At 48.2% G+C, this 14,904-nt stretch overlaps 1 protein-coding gene across 2 annotated transcripts in view; it reads left to right on the forward strand.

The window, feature by feature from the left end:
• The window catches only part of ZMYND11 (zinc finger MYND-type containing 11), a 572,905-nt gene that overhangs the window by 193,733 nt on the left and 364,268 nt on the right, over positions 1-14,904 (forward strand). For both annotated transcript variants that reach the window (XM_069211170.1, XM_069211171.1), the window contains exon 10: positions 11,316-11,393. In XM_069211170.1, coding sequence (XP_069067271.1) covers positions 11,316-11,393 — 78 coding nt within the window. The remainder of the gene's footprint in view (positions 1-11,315; positions 11,394-14,904) is intronic.

Consider the following 14,904-nt stretch of genomic DNA (forward strand, 5'->3'; position numbering starts at 1 on the left):
CTCCCCTGCTCCATACAAGGCGGCGCCGTTTATGCCATTCTAGCCGGTTGAGGGTGCCGGACCGGCGCCAATGAGGTTGCCTCGAGGCCCTGTGGTGGTTCCAATGACGTCACCTTCGAGGTCTATGGTGCTGATTTCATCAACTCATCAGCCGGCGCAGATGGTGGAGCCCCAAGCATCCTCAGCGCCATTAGGATCCGTGCCGGCGCCAGATCCGAGTGATGGATTCGACCAAAGTCAACCTTTCTCTCCTGTTCCACGTCAGGTATTGAAGCCGGTGTCTTCGTCGGCCAAGTCTATGTCGACGCCAAGGTTGGAGGCTAGACTGAGGTCACCCAGAAAGGCCTTGCGACTCTTAGAGGAGGAAGAGTATCAAAGGCAGTTGTTGGAGGAGGGGGAGATTGTGGAGCCCTTGGGAGAATATCAAGGGCTGGATTCAGCCAGTGGGCTTGACACTTCTCCTGAATGGGACTTGTCTTCACCGGGAGAGTTCATGGAGGAGGCGGCTTCTTTTCACACATAAATTAGGAAGGTGGCGGACTTTTAGATCTTCCATTGCCTGCTGCGGAAGTTAAGACGAACATTTTAACGAAGGTCCTGCATCCTTCTTCGACTTCTGCGGATCCTTTGCTTCCATTCAACAATGCTCGTAGGGAGCCCATATTAGAGCTTTGGAGGAAGCCTGTCTTGTCGCCTGCTATGAATAGATCTGTAGCGCGGAGATACAGAGTTGCGCCTGGTGATCCAGGGTTTTTATCGAGACATCCTACCCCGGAGAGTCTGGTGGTTCAGGCCTCTTGCTCTACATGGTCTGCTCCATGCTCCTTCCCTGTGATTCCATCAGACAGGGAATCTATACGGATGGAGCAGTCCGCAAAGAAGACTTTCTCGTCTTGCAGCATGGCTTTCAAGGCTGCAAACATTACCTGTGTGCTGGGTAGATTTGTCCACACCCTTATGGACTCCGCGAAGGCCATGGTTCCTGACCTGCTGCAGGATATACAGAGACCATTCGGTGAACTCCTATCTGATGCGCAGGCTGCGGCAGAACATATAATCCAGTCTTGTCTGGACTCTACGGACTCAGTGGCCAGGGCAATGGGTACATCTATTGCTACCAGGAGGCACGCTTGGTTGAGGTCCTCTGGGTTTTCTTCGGATGTACAAACCACTTTATTGGATTTGCCGTTTTAGTGGGAAAAGCTGTTTGGAGATAAAGCAGACTCTGCCCTAGAGCGCTTTAAAGATAGTTGGGTCACGGCGAAGTCCTTGGGTCTGCAAGCCTCCTCTGCTACCCCTTTCAGGTCCTTTCGGAGGTTCAGGGGGTTTGGGCATGGAGCGGTTTATTGAGGGAGACCCCAGTCCTTGGTCCAGCAGCCTACCAGCCTCCCGTATCGGTCCTTTAGAAGGCGGGGGAGGGTTAGGACAAGAGGAGCCACCCAGGAGCACCCTGCATCATCCTCTTTCTCTGGGGGACAAAAGTAAGGGAAGCAGCCCTAGTTTTCTCCCCTTTATCAACCATACTTCTCCTGTAGGGGGAAGATTACGTCTTTTTCTCCAAGAGTGGGAGTTATTTACTTTAGACTCATGGGTTCTAAACATTGTGAGAGAAGGATATGCTCTCCCTTTTCAGGAGTTTCCTCCTCCCATCCCTCCCCGTCCCTCGTTTTGTTCAGAAGACCATCTCCTGTTACAGCAGGAGGTTCAGATCCTATTGTCAAAAGGTGCTGCGGAGTTGGTTCCAGAGCAGGAAAGCGGTCAGGTGTAGGAAGTTGGCTCTGTATGTACTATTTCAAAGTAAGAAATAGCATGCACAGAGTCCAAGGGTTCCCCTTAGAGGTAAGATAGTGGCAAAAAGAGATAATTCCAATGCTCTATTTTGTGGTAGTGTGGTCGAGCAGTAGGCTTATCAGAGGGTAGTGTTAAGCATTTAGTTACACACACAGGCAATAAATGAGGAACACACACTCAAAGACAATTCCAGGCCAATAGATTTTCATATAGAAAAATATATTTTCTTAGTTTATTTTAAGAACCACAGGTTCAGGATGTACAATCAATACATCAAATGAAAGGTACTTCACTTAGGTACCATAGCAACTTTGAATCAGCAAAATAGCATGTACAGTTTTGGCAAAAATGGCAATAAGCTATTTTAAAACTAGACACTGCAAATTTCAACAGTTCCTGGGGGAGGTAAGAATTTGTTAGTTTTGCAGGTAAGTAAACCACCTACAGGGTTCAAAGTTGGGTCCAAGGTAGCCCATGCTTGGGGGTTCAGGGCAACCCCAAAGTTAACCACACCAGCAGCTCAGGGCCGGTCAGGTGCAGAGGTCAAAGTGGTGCCCAAAACGCATAGGCTTCAATGGCGAAGGGTGTGCCCCGGTTCCAGTCTGCCAGCAGCTAAGTACCCGCAACTTCTTAGGGCAGACCAGGGGGGTTTTGTAGTGCACCGGGGGGGACACAAGTCAGCACAAAAGGTACACCCTCAGTGGCACGGGGGCGGCCGGGTGCAGAGTGCAAACAGGCGTCGGGTTTGCAATAGGTTTCAATGGGAGACCCAGGGGTCTCTTCAGCGAAGCAGGCAGGCAAGGGGGGGAGGGGCACATCCCTAATCCTATTGGGGGAATCCTCCATCTCCAAGATGGAGGATTTTCTAAAAGTCAGAGTCACCTCAGCTCAGGACACCTTATGGGTTGTCATGACTGGCCAGTGACGACTCCTTGTTTTTCTCTTTATCTCCTCCGGCCTTGCCGCCAAAAGTGGGGCCGTGGCCGGAGGGGGCGGGCATCTCCACTAGCTGGAAGGCCCTGTGGCGCTGTAACAAAGGGGATGAGCCTTTGAGGCTCACCGCCAAGTGTTACAGCTCCTGCAGTGGGAGGTGAGACGCACCTCCACCCAGTACAGGCTTTGTTACTAGTCACAGAGTGACAAAGGCACTCTCCCCATGTGGCCAGCAACATGTCTGGTGTGTGGCAGGCTGGCAAAACTAGTTAGCCCACACTGGAAGTCGGGTATGTTTTCAGGGGGCATCTCTAAGATGCCCTCTGGGGTGTATTTCACAATAAAATGTACACTGGCATCAGTGTGCATTTATTGTGCTGAGAAGTTTGATACAAAACTTCCCAGTTTTCAGTGTAGCCATTATGGTGCTGTGGAGTTCGTGTATGGCAGACTCCCAGACCATATACTCTTCTGGCTACCCTGCACTTACAATGTCTAAGGTTTTGCTTAGACACTGTAGGGGCATAGGGCTCATGCACCTATGCCCTCACCTATGGTATAGTGCACCCTGCCTTAGGGCTGTAAGGCCTGCTAGAGGGGTGACTTAACTATGCCATAGGCAGTGTGAGGTTGGCATGGCACCCTGAGTGGAGTGCCATGTCGACTTAGTCATTTTCTCCCCACCAGCACACACAAGCTGGTAAGCAGTGTGTCTGTGCTGAGTGAGGGGTCCCCAGGGTGGCATAAGACATGCTGCAGCCCTTAGAGACCTTCCCTGGCATTAGGGCCCTTGGTACCAGGGGTACCAGTTACAAGGGACATACCTGGATGCCAGGGTGTGCCAATTGTGGAGACAAAGGTACAGGTTAGGGAAAGAACACTGGTGCTGGGGCCTGGTTAGCAGGCCTCAGCACACTTTCAAATCATAACTTGGCATCAGCAAAGGCAAAAAGTCAGGGGGTAACCATGCCAAGGAGGCGTTTCCTTACAGTTGTTATTCAAGATACTTCCTGATCCCCAAGAAGGATGGTCGTTTGAGACCAAGCCTAGACCTGAGGATTTTGAATTGGTTCCTCAAACAGGAAAAATTCAAGATGCTGACTCTGGCACAGGTACTTCTGGGGTTGAACAAAGAGGATTGGATGGCGTCCGCTTACTTTCATATCCCGTAGGAAGTTGGCTCTGTATGCACTATTTCAAAGTAAGGAATAGTATGCACAGAGTCCAAGGGTTCCCCTTAGAGGTAAGATAGTGGCAAAAAGAGATAATACTAATGCTCTATTTTGTGGTAGTGTGGTCGAGCAGTAGGCTTATCAAAGGAGTAGTGTTAAGCATTTGTTGTACATACACACAGGCAATAAATGAGGAACACACACTCAGAGACAAATCCAGCCAATAGGTTTTGTTATAGAAAAATATCTTTTCTTAGTTTATTTTAAGAACCACAGGTTCAAATTATACATGTAATATCTCGGTTGAAAGGTATTGCAGGTAAGTACTTTAGGAACTTTGAATCATTACATTAGCATGTATACTTTTTACATAAAACACAATAAGCTGTTTTAAAAGTGGACACTTAGTGCAATTTTCACAGTTCCTGGGGGAGGTAAAGTATTGTTAGGTTTCACAGGTAAGTAAGTCACTTACAGGTTTCAGTTTTTGGTCCAAGGTAGCCCACCGTTGGGGGTTCAGAGCAACCCCAAAGTTACCACACCAGCAGCTCAGGGCCGGTCAGGTGCAGAGGTCAAAGAGGTGCCCAAAACACATAGGCTTCAATGGAGAGCAGGGGGTGCCCCGGTTCCAGTCTGCCAGCAGGTAAGTACCCGCGTCTTCGGAGGGCAGACCAGGGGGGTTTTGTAGGGCACCGGGGGGGACACAAGTCAGCACAAAAAAGTACACCCTCAGCAGCGCGGGGGCGGCCGGGTGCAGTGTGCAAACACGCGTCGGGTTTTCAATGGTATCAATGAGAGATCAAGGGATCTCTTCAGCGTTGCAGGCAGGCAAGGGGGGGGTTCCTCGGGGTAGCCACCACCTGGACAAGGGAGAGGGCCTCCTGGGGGTCACTCCTGCACAGGAGTTCCGTTCCTTTAGGTGCTGGGGGCTGCGGGTGCAGGGTCTTTTCCAGCCGTCGGGAAATGGAGTTCAGGCAGTCGTGGTCAGGGGGAGCCTCGGGATTCCCTCTGCAGGCGTCGCTGTGGGGGCTCAGTGGGGACGACTTTGGTTACTCACGGACTCGGAGTCGCCGGAGGGTCCTCCCTGAGGTGTTGGTTCTCCACCAGTCGAGTCGGGGTCGCCGGGTGCAGTGTTGCAAGTCTCAAGCTTCTTGCGGGGATTTGCAGGGGTCTTTAAATCTGCTCCTTGAAACAAAGCTGCAGTTCTTTTGGAGCAGTGCCGCTGTCCTCGGGAGTTTCTTGTCTTTCTTGAAGCAGGGCAGTCCTCAGAGGATTCAGAGGTTGCTGGTCCCTTGGAAAGCGTCGCTGGAGCAGGTTTCTTTGGAAGGCAGGAGACAGGCCGGTAAGTCTGGGGCCAAAGCAGTTGGTGTCTTCTGTTCTTCCTCTGCAGGGGTTTTTCAGCTCAGCAGTCCTCTTCTTCTTGTAGTTTCAGGAATCTAAATTCTTAGGCTCAGGGGAGCCCTTAAATACTAAATTTAAGGGCGTGTTTAGGTCTGGGGGGTTAGTAGCCAATGGCTACTAGCCCTGAGGGTGGGTACACCCTCTTTGTGCCTCCTCCCAAGGGGAGGGGGTCACATCCCTAATCCTATTGGGGAATCCTCCATCTGCAAGATGGAGGATTTCTAAAAGTTAGAGTCACTTCAGCTCAGGACACCTTAGGGGCTGTCTTGACTGGCCAGTAACTCCTCCTTGTTATTCTCATTATTTTCTCCGGCCTTGCCGCCAAAAGTGGGGGCCGTGGCCGGAGGGGGCGGGCAACTCCACTAGCTGGAGTGTCCTGCGGTGCTGGCACAAAGGGGTGAGCCTTTGAGGCTCACCGCCAGGTGTGACAGCTCCTGCCTGGGGGAGGTGTTAGCATCTCCACCCAGTGCAGGCTTTGTTACTGGCATCAGAGTGACAAAGGCACTCTCCCCATGGGGCCAGCAACATGTCTCGGTTGTGGCAGGCTGCTGGAACCAGTCAGCCTACACAGATAGTCGGTTAAGGTTTCAGGGGGCACCTCTAAGGTGCCCTCTGGGGTGTATTTTACAATAAAATGTACACTGGCATCAGTGTGCATTTATTGTGTTGAGAAGTTTGATACCAAACTTCCCAGTTTTCAGTGGAGCCATTATGGTGCTGTGGAGTTCGTGTAAAACAGACTCCCAGACCATATACTCTTATGGCTACCCTGCACTTACAATGTCTAAGGTTTTGTTTAGACACTGTAGGGGCACAGTGCTCATGCACTTGTGCCCTCACCTATGGTATAGTGCACCCTGCCTTAGGGCTGTAAGGCCTGCTAGAGGGGTGACTTATCTATACCTGCATAGGCAGTGAGAGGCTGGCATGGCACCCTGAGGGGAGTGCCATGTCGACTTACTCGTTTTGTTCTCACCAGCACACACAAGCTGGCAAGCAGTGTGTCTGTGCTGAGTGAGGGGTCTCCAGGGTGGCATAAGACATGCTGCAGCCCTTAGAGACCTTCCTTGGCATCAGGGCCCTTGGTACCAGGGGTACCATTTACAAGGGACTTATCTGGATACCAGGGTGTGCCAATTGTGGAGACAAAGGTACAGGTTAGGGAAAGAACACTGGTGCTGGGGCCTGGTTAGCAGGCCTCAGCACACTTTCAATTCAAAACATAGCATCAGCAAAGGCAAAAAGTCAGGGGGTAACCTTGCCAAGGAGGCATTTCCTTACATATCCCTATACTCAAGTCGCACAAGTATCTCTGGTTTGTGGTGGGGCCGCAACCCTTCCAGTTTGCGGTCCTCCTTTTTGGTCTTACTCCAGCACCTCGAGTCTTCACAAAGGTGATGGCAGTGGTGGCAGCAAGTCTCAGAAGGAAGGGGATATCGGTTTTCTCGTACCTTGACAATTGGTTGATCAAAGCCATTCTCCAGAGCTTGTGTTGCACCACTTGCAGATGACAACTCAGTTGTTGGTCAGGCTGAGTTTTTCGATAAATGTACCCAAATCTCACCTGGAGCCCTCTCAGCGCCTCCTGTTCATAGGGGCAGTACTGGATACAACATTGAATCCGGCCTATCATCCGCCTCAGCGGATTCAGGACATTCAGGCGTTGATTCCAATGTTTCAGAATGAACAATGGGAGAAGAGCCTTCAGGGCTAGATTTAAAGCCCTTTGTTCCAGAAGGTTGATGTGGTAAGACTATTCTTTCAGAGACCACAGGCCTTAAATCTGTAGATGGTCCGTATGAGCACCCCAGCTAGTCAAGGAAGCATCCATCACTATCATTTGGACCATAATGTCTTTGTGGGAATTTATCCCTTTGAGAAGATTCTCAAAGCGGAACCACCATTTGAGTGACTGTTCCACCTGAGTGATCAGTCTCTCCTCCTGAGATCTGATCCAATTGATCTTCACAACATTGTTGGAGAGGGCGCATGAAGAGATTTGTATCGGGTACCAGGAAGATGCACAATGCCATTGAACCCAGGAGAGAAGAGATTTGTCTCACTGTTGGATGGGATTTTTTGTGTGCAGATTGTGACATTTTTGAAGGATAGACAATGGTCTCGCCTTTGAAGGAAACATTTGTGTGTGTACTGTTTCTAGAAATGTGCTCCGGAAACGCAGGAATGGCACAGGTCTTGAGATGGATTTGTTGTGATTCACTTACAGACCGAGAGAATTGAGAGTCAGGACTGCTATTAATAGTGGTCTGTTCCTAAAATCAACATCAGGAATTTTCAATGTTTTTTGGCTACTGGGGCATGAAAAGAAGCATCTTGCAGGTCTTTCAAGCATAGCCAGTCCCCTTGATGGAGTTGAAGTTAGATCTGATGAAGAGTTATCAACATCCTGAATTTTTCTTTGCAAACCCATTTGTTTGCTTTCTTGTGGTCCAAAATGGGACTGTGTTCATATTTTGGGTCCTTTTTTCTTCATCACAAAAATAACAGAAATATATTCCAATTCATCTCAGGTGATAGGGAACCTTCTCTGTTGCGTTTTTCTGCAACAGGATGGATACTTCTTGTTGCAGTTGTTACCGTTGGTAAGGGGAGGGTTTCTTCGGTGGAATGGATGGTTGTGGACACTTGAATCTGAGACAGTATCCATGCCCTACAATATTCAGAACCCATTTGTCAGTGGTTATCCTTTGCCACTCTAGCAGGAAAGAAGTTATGCTTCTCCCTACCGGAGTAGGTAACAGAAGGTGAGGGAACAGATGACCCATTGATTGCCACCCATTATTTTAGTGGCTTGGGAAGATGATTGCTGTCTTCCTCTGCCTCTTGACTGACGGCGCTGTTGTTAATGGTTATGTGGCTGAGACAACTGTTGTTGCTGCTGTCCTACAGGCCGATGAGAGGTTTGGGGTCTCTGGTGGACATACTGGTTGTCAAAGGGCCTTTAGGAATGTCTCCTATAGTCTCTCCTTTTTTCCAGTCCGACAGCTTTGAGTGTCAAGCTCGGACTTCATTTTAGACATCACATTGTTAGCATGAGAGCCAAGTGAAGGGCTATCTGAAAAAGGCAAGTTGAGAATTTGTTGTTGGGCTTCCGGTTTCAAACCTGTAAGTCTCAACCAAAATAAACACTGACACGCTGAAACGCTAGTCCATGAAAATAAGCATGCACTGGTAGAGCAAAGGAATAAGCTGCAGGACTTGGTTTAACACCATCATTCCCTCATTAACAATCTACTGAAAATCCTGGCACCTGTCTCTAGGAAGATCTTCTATGAACTGTTGAATGTAGTCCCAAAGAGACCTGTTACAGCATCCTAGGAAGGCAGTTGCAATAGCAGCTTTGATGGGAACTGCAGAGGTTCCGCTGACCTTTCTGCCAACAGAATCAAATTTCTTGATCTCCTTATCAGGAAGTACTGTAAAAAATACAGCTGTGGCATGAACTTTGTATGTTGCTGACACAATGACAAAAAAAATTCCATCGCTAGTTCTAAGAGACCTGGAACCAAAGGAAGTAATGGTCTAGTAGCAGTCCTTTGATGAAATGTTTCAAAAACTACTGACCTGGATGTAGTGGTAGTCTGTAGATCCATATTCAATTTCTTAGCTCCCCTAGTAAGTACTTCATGGAAGGAGTTAATATCATCTTTTGGAGATATTCTCAGTAAAGGAAAATATGTTAAGCTAGGCAAATACAATCATGAAGATGATGTATGATGAGACTGGGAAGATCTTGAACTAAATGTAGAGTATCTTCTCTGTCTTTAGTGTGAGCGTCTGAGAAGAACAAGTTACTTACCTTCGGTAACGCTTTTTCTGGTGGATACAGTAGCTACCTATGGATACCTCACCTTATGAATTCACCCTAGCGCCAGCATCCGACGGAAAATAATCTTCCCAGCTCTCCACGTCGACGAGGATGTCACAATTGCACAGCTCCACTTGACTCCGTCTGACGTCACTGTACCAATAAGAGGGCCTCGCAGGCGTGCTGACGTCAGTTTCACCCATTTTTTACATGCCTTTAAGGCGAACAGGTGAGAACCGACCTCACAATAACTCCAATAGATACATATATACATCAAACTTCCATGATGAAACATATTCAAAACCATGATTAATATGTTCTGAAAAAACATCAATATATACATACATATTACAATCACATATCCTAGTGTAATCAGACGGGGAGGCAGGTGGGACTGTGAGGAATCCACAGGTAGCTATTGTATCCACCAGAAAAAGCGTTACCGAAGGTAAGTAACTTGTCCTTCTGATGGATACAAACTACCTGTGGATTCCTCACCTCATGGATAGAGTCCCAAAGCTGTATCGGAGGTGGGTGCCTGCCTGATTACACCAAGAAATCCTGCAACACAGATCGTGCAAAATGGCCGTCCCTCCGAACCTCAGAGTCCAAGCAATAATGCTTTGCAAAGGTGTGGAGGGACGCCCAAGTTGCTGCCTTGCAAATATCCACCACCGGAACCCCCCTTGCCAGGGCCGAAGTAGCCGACTTAGCCCTGGTGGAGTGGGCTCTGATATCCTCAGGGGGAACCTTTTTCTTCAACGAGTAGCAGATCTTGATACAAAGAATGACCCACCTGGAGATTGTTCTTTTTAGGACTGCTCTGCCCTTCCTCTCTCCAATATACCCCACAAACAGCTGATCCTCCAGGCGAAAGTCTTTCGTCCTTTCAATATAAAAACGGAGCGCCCTTTTAGGGTTTCAAATGCTGGAGCCTTTCTTCCTCCTTCGAGGGGTGAGGAGGAGGGTAGAAAGATGGAAGGGTAATGGTCTGCCCTATATGAAAAGGAGTGACAACTTTTGGCAGGAATGCCGCCCTGGTTTTCAACACCACTTTATCTCGAAAAAACAAGGTAAATGGGGGTTTAACAGAAAGAGCTTGAAGCTCACTAACCCCCCTAGCTGAGGTTATAGCAACGAGAAAAACAGTTTTAAGCACTAAAAACCTTAACGGGCAAGAGTGCTTGGGCTCAAAAGGTGACCCCATTAAAAAGGTTAAAACAAGATTTAAGCCCCACTGCAGGAAAATCTCAATTGAAATCATAAGTAACCTTCCCTCCTCTGATGGAAGAGACAATATATGTGTAACACTAAATTGCTGATCCGCTCGTCAAAAACAACTGAGTAAACTGCCTCCTACAGGGCATGATGGGACACTGGAGGTCAGAAGGGCCTTAGAGGCGCATTGTCGTATTTATATTGTTTGAATAATGCAGCCTATACATGCTACATTTCTAAGTATTACATGCTCTTCTGTCGGCATCTCCTTAAGCATTGTTGCTTGTACCTTGGCCAAATTGAGCAAAGTTAATTTTTAATGGCATGTTAAGTTTTCTTCCATTCTTTGTGTAATCTCCAGGAAGAATTGTTCAGTATTTTCTGGTTTGAGCTACTATTCTTAGTAGCCCGACCTCTTTAACATTTATGGATTTATCGCTGCATCTTGAAAATGGGGTTGGGAGGTGGAGAACCCCTGTTAATGCCTTGTTAAAACTCCATTCCTGATACCAACCAAGATCCCTTGTGTGGATCCTGTCATGTTATTAAGTGTTATGACGTGGAGGTAAGTTCTTCATATCATAAGAGACAGATATCCAATACGTTACTGACTGTGGGGTATTTTTGGGCAAGGTAGATGCCATAGACTGCTAGGCCCTGATGTGAAACATGAGTTATTATGCTGGTGTATACATTCCTTTAAAATAACAGTAAGTTATGTCATGTAAAGTCATGGTTCTCATATATAAAACATATAAAACCAAAAGAAACCTTGACTGGCAGTTATGATTAAGTACACACACCATAACTTGCACCTGAGTTAAAAACTATTAAACGCTCATCTGATATTACTGCTCATGACCTCACAGATGATAAAAGTTTCATTCCTATTTTTCACTTTAAACAGTTATGTACAATATTTAACGAAATGTCTTGGAATGTTGCATATATAATTTATTCTTTTTTTTCAGCTGGATGAGTTACATCTGTGCAAGACGTGTTTCTATTTATCCAACGCGCGTCCTGACAATTGGTTTTGTTACCCCTGCGTAAGTATTTGAAATACTGCATTTTGTTTGTCTGTAGTAACAAAGGCAGTGTTACTGTAATTGCTTTGTTTTACGAGGGACAAAAAGATTCCATCAACCGGACTTTGTTGCCTACGTGCCGGCAGATGCTGGAGAATGACCCCTTCACTCCAAGGGAGATTCCTTCTCGCTTCTTGGTTCGGTCAAAGTCTTGTTGAGCCCAGAGGATGCACAGCCTTGGAGATGTTGCAGAATGCTGACAGGTGTGGAGGAAACAATGTTTTAAAGAGAAGTCTTCTCAAGCGGTGCAGTGTTGCCCGGTTCCTGTAGGAGCAGAAGATGTCTCGCAGATAGTTCCTTCCAGTATCTTGCACAATGAATCTGGGGACCCACCCTCAAGGGAGTCCCTGAATAGCTCAAAAAGACGGTTTGGGCACTCTCTGGGTGACCACCTATCAGGAGGGGTCACTGACGTCAGCTACCTGGCCTACCCAGACAAATGCTCCCAGAGGCCTCTGCACATCTTGTTTCCAAGATGGCAGAACCAAGTGGCCACCTGGAGGAGCTCTAGGCACCACCCTAGCGGTGGAGATGAACAGGAGAGTGGTCACTCTCCTTTCCTTTGTGCCCTTAAAAGCAGTCTGGTGGCGTGGAGAGGCTACCACTCCGCAGCACCGTTACACCTATTTCCAAAGGAAAGGAGGTTGCACCCCTCTCCTACAGGAAAACCTTTGTTCTGCTGTCCCCTGCTTGATCTAGTCAGGCAGGAGGAGGGCAGAATCATGTCTGGGGGGTGCAGCAGCGCGGGCTGCCCACAGACCCTGAAAGGCTGGTAGGAGCAGAACTAGGGGATCTTCGAAGGAACCCTCGGAGTGCGTGGAATCACGCTGCCAATTCTGGAATCAGTATTGGGGTATGATTGTGACATGTTTGATACCACAGGTGACCAGTACATAGATAAAATGGCTTCCCCTCACTTACGTAGTCCAGGGAATTGGAACTGGAATTCATAGGGGCACCTCTGCTCATGGAGGGGTGTCCACACACTGAGACCTGCACCCTGCCCTTTGGGCTCAAAGGGTCTACCATAGGGGTGATTTACAGCCACCTGGTGTAGTGACCAGCAGTGAAAGGGTGTATGCACTATTTCATGCAGGTTACAAAAGGCAGGCCTGCAGACAGTACCATCTACCAAGGACTTACAGGGGTAAACCAGTATGCCAATTGTGGGGTGTATGAAGCACCAAAACACCCACATCTGGAGGAGAGAGCACATCACTGGGGTCCTGATTAGCAGGATCTCAGTGAAAATAGTCTAAGCACACTGACATCAGGCAAAAAGTGGGGGTAACCATGCCAGAAAGAGGGGACTTTCCTACAGTCATGGAAGATTGGCTTCCAGCCCTGTGACTCCTGTCACCGGATGATGTCTGGGATGGATCCACACCTCGTGTGTCTGTGGTGTTTGGAGCACGACCACAACCTGAAGTCGTGCTCCGAGAGCCGGGCCATGAACCCGAAGGCTTGGCGGGAGTGGTCCCTAAAGCTACTCCGCACTCGTCTCCTCATCGCAGTCTGTCGAGAGGAAGGTCCAGAGACCGCTCGCAGAGCCCTCACCACTTGTCGTCGTCCCATTCAAGATCTTCGGGACGTTCGTGTAAGCAGAAGAAGTCGAAGGTGAACAAATGTCCTTCGGCTTCACCCCGCTGGTCGGATGAAGCTGGACTAAGAGCGAAGCTCTAGGCCTCTGTCCTCTGAGTCTACTCCCGAGTTTCTGGGAGCGGTCTAGATACTTTTCCTGAAGCTGGCATGCTTTCTCCCCCTACCTTGTGCTCCCTTTGGTGACTGTCAGGACTATCCTCCTGACAGACGTGCTTCAGTCCGGGGCCTTTCACCTCTGAACCACTTTTGCCCTTCAGTGAAGCCCTCACTCATGTCCTCCTGGGGACGTGGTCCAAACCCAGCACAGGGACTCTTGTGAACAGGGCAATAGCCTGTCTCTATAGGCCCGTGCCTGACAACCCAGCATTCCTAACCCACCACCCGACTCCTCAGAGCTTAGTTTTCCAAGCCTCTACATCCCATTCCCTTCTGACCCCTGTATAGGGAATACAAGAGATTGGATCATCTTGGGAAGAAGAGTTTTTCTTTCTTCAGCCTGGCACTGTGGTCTGTGAACGTCGTATGCCTTTTGGTCCCTTATCCCCATACTTTATGGGACACGGTTGCACAAGTGCTGCCACAGGTCCATGAGGCGGCCTGCACCATTCTCTCCCAGGCTGTTGCTGATGGGAGGGACGCAGCTACGTTCACAGTCAGATGTGGGCTGGATATAACCAACTCCCTTTGCAGATCAGTTGCTTCGTCGGTGGCCTTAAGGCGCCACACCTGATGAAGGACATCCGGCATTTCGGGGAATGTCCAATCCACTCTTATGGACATGCCCTTTGAAGTCACCCGTCTCTTTGGAGACAAAGTAAACTCTGAGCTTGAACACTTCAAGGAGTCTTGGGATGCCTGGACCTCGCAGCTGCCCCTCACTCCCCTCAGTCATCTTTTCATCCCTTTCGTGGCTAAGGGAGGGGTGACCATCCACATCCATTCCCCTCCAGCAGCCGTGCCATCCATGCTGTCCAGCCTCCACATGGCTGGGGATGTGGGATCTAGCCTCCACATGGATCAGGGAGCCAGCAGTCTAGCCAGTCCACCACTCCTCCTTCCGCTGCAGCCTCCACACCTTCCTAGTCTGATGTAATTCCATCTTGGGCCAGTCAAAGGCAGGATTCGCCATTACCTGCCCGCTGTCAACAGCTAGCCACAAAAAGTAATTTCAGCTTGCAGACAATACACATATGAGCGTGTTTTCTGACTTTTCAATAATTTGCTGAAGAGTTTAAGCTTTTGGGAATACAAGTCTCTTTATGTCAACAATCTAAGCTGAAAATCCTAGTGAATGGGCATTTTCATGTCTTCCAGGTAGTAGAAGAGGTGCAGGCGTTATTATCTAAAATGTCAAATTCTTGAAGTATGGATAGTGTTAAGATGTTGAGAATGTAGTGAAATATTATTTATAAGGCTGTACTCTGAATTCCAGAGTTAAATCATGTTCAGGGACCGGTGATGTGCTGAGATAAAATAATTATTTAATGCATTATGTTAAAATTGTTACGTGTAATGTGAATGGATTGGGGAATAGGCGCAAGAGGGGTGCAGTATTGAATTGGCTCTCCTCACTTGGTCCTGATTCAATGTATTTAGAGGAAATACATTTTAAGGGTAGCGCTCCAGAAATCCGCTTACCAGCAAGGTTTTCCCAAGCTTATTTGGCCTCAGCTGGGGTTGCAATTAGGGACATGGCTAGCTTGTTTGCAAATTCTCTACATTGCCAAAAAAAAGTGTGTGTGATAACGGTGGATGGATATGGGTGCGGGCACAAGTGAATGATAGGATGATTAATTTTGTAAATTATTACGGTCCAGTGATGGATGAAACTCAACCTCTGGATCAAATCTATGAAGTCAGAAGGGGTATT

This window comes from Pleurodeles waltl, chromosome 10 (genome assembly GCF_031143425.1).
Source record: "Pleurodeles waltl isolate 20211129_DDA chromosome 10, aPleWal1.hap1.20221129, whole genome shotgun sequence".
NCBI classification, from domain to species: Eukaryota; Metazoa; Chordata; class Amphibia; order Caudata; family Salamandridae; genus Pleurodeles; species Pleurodeles waltl.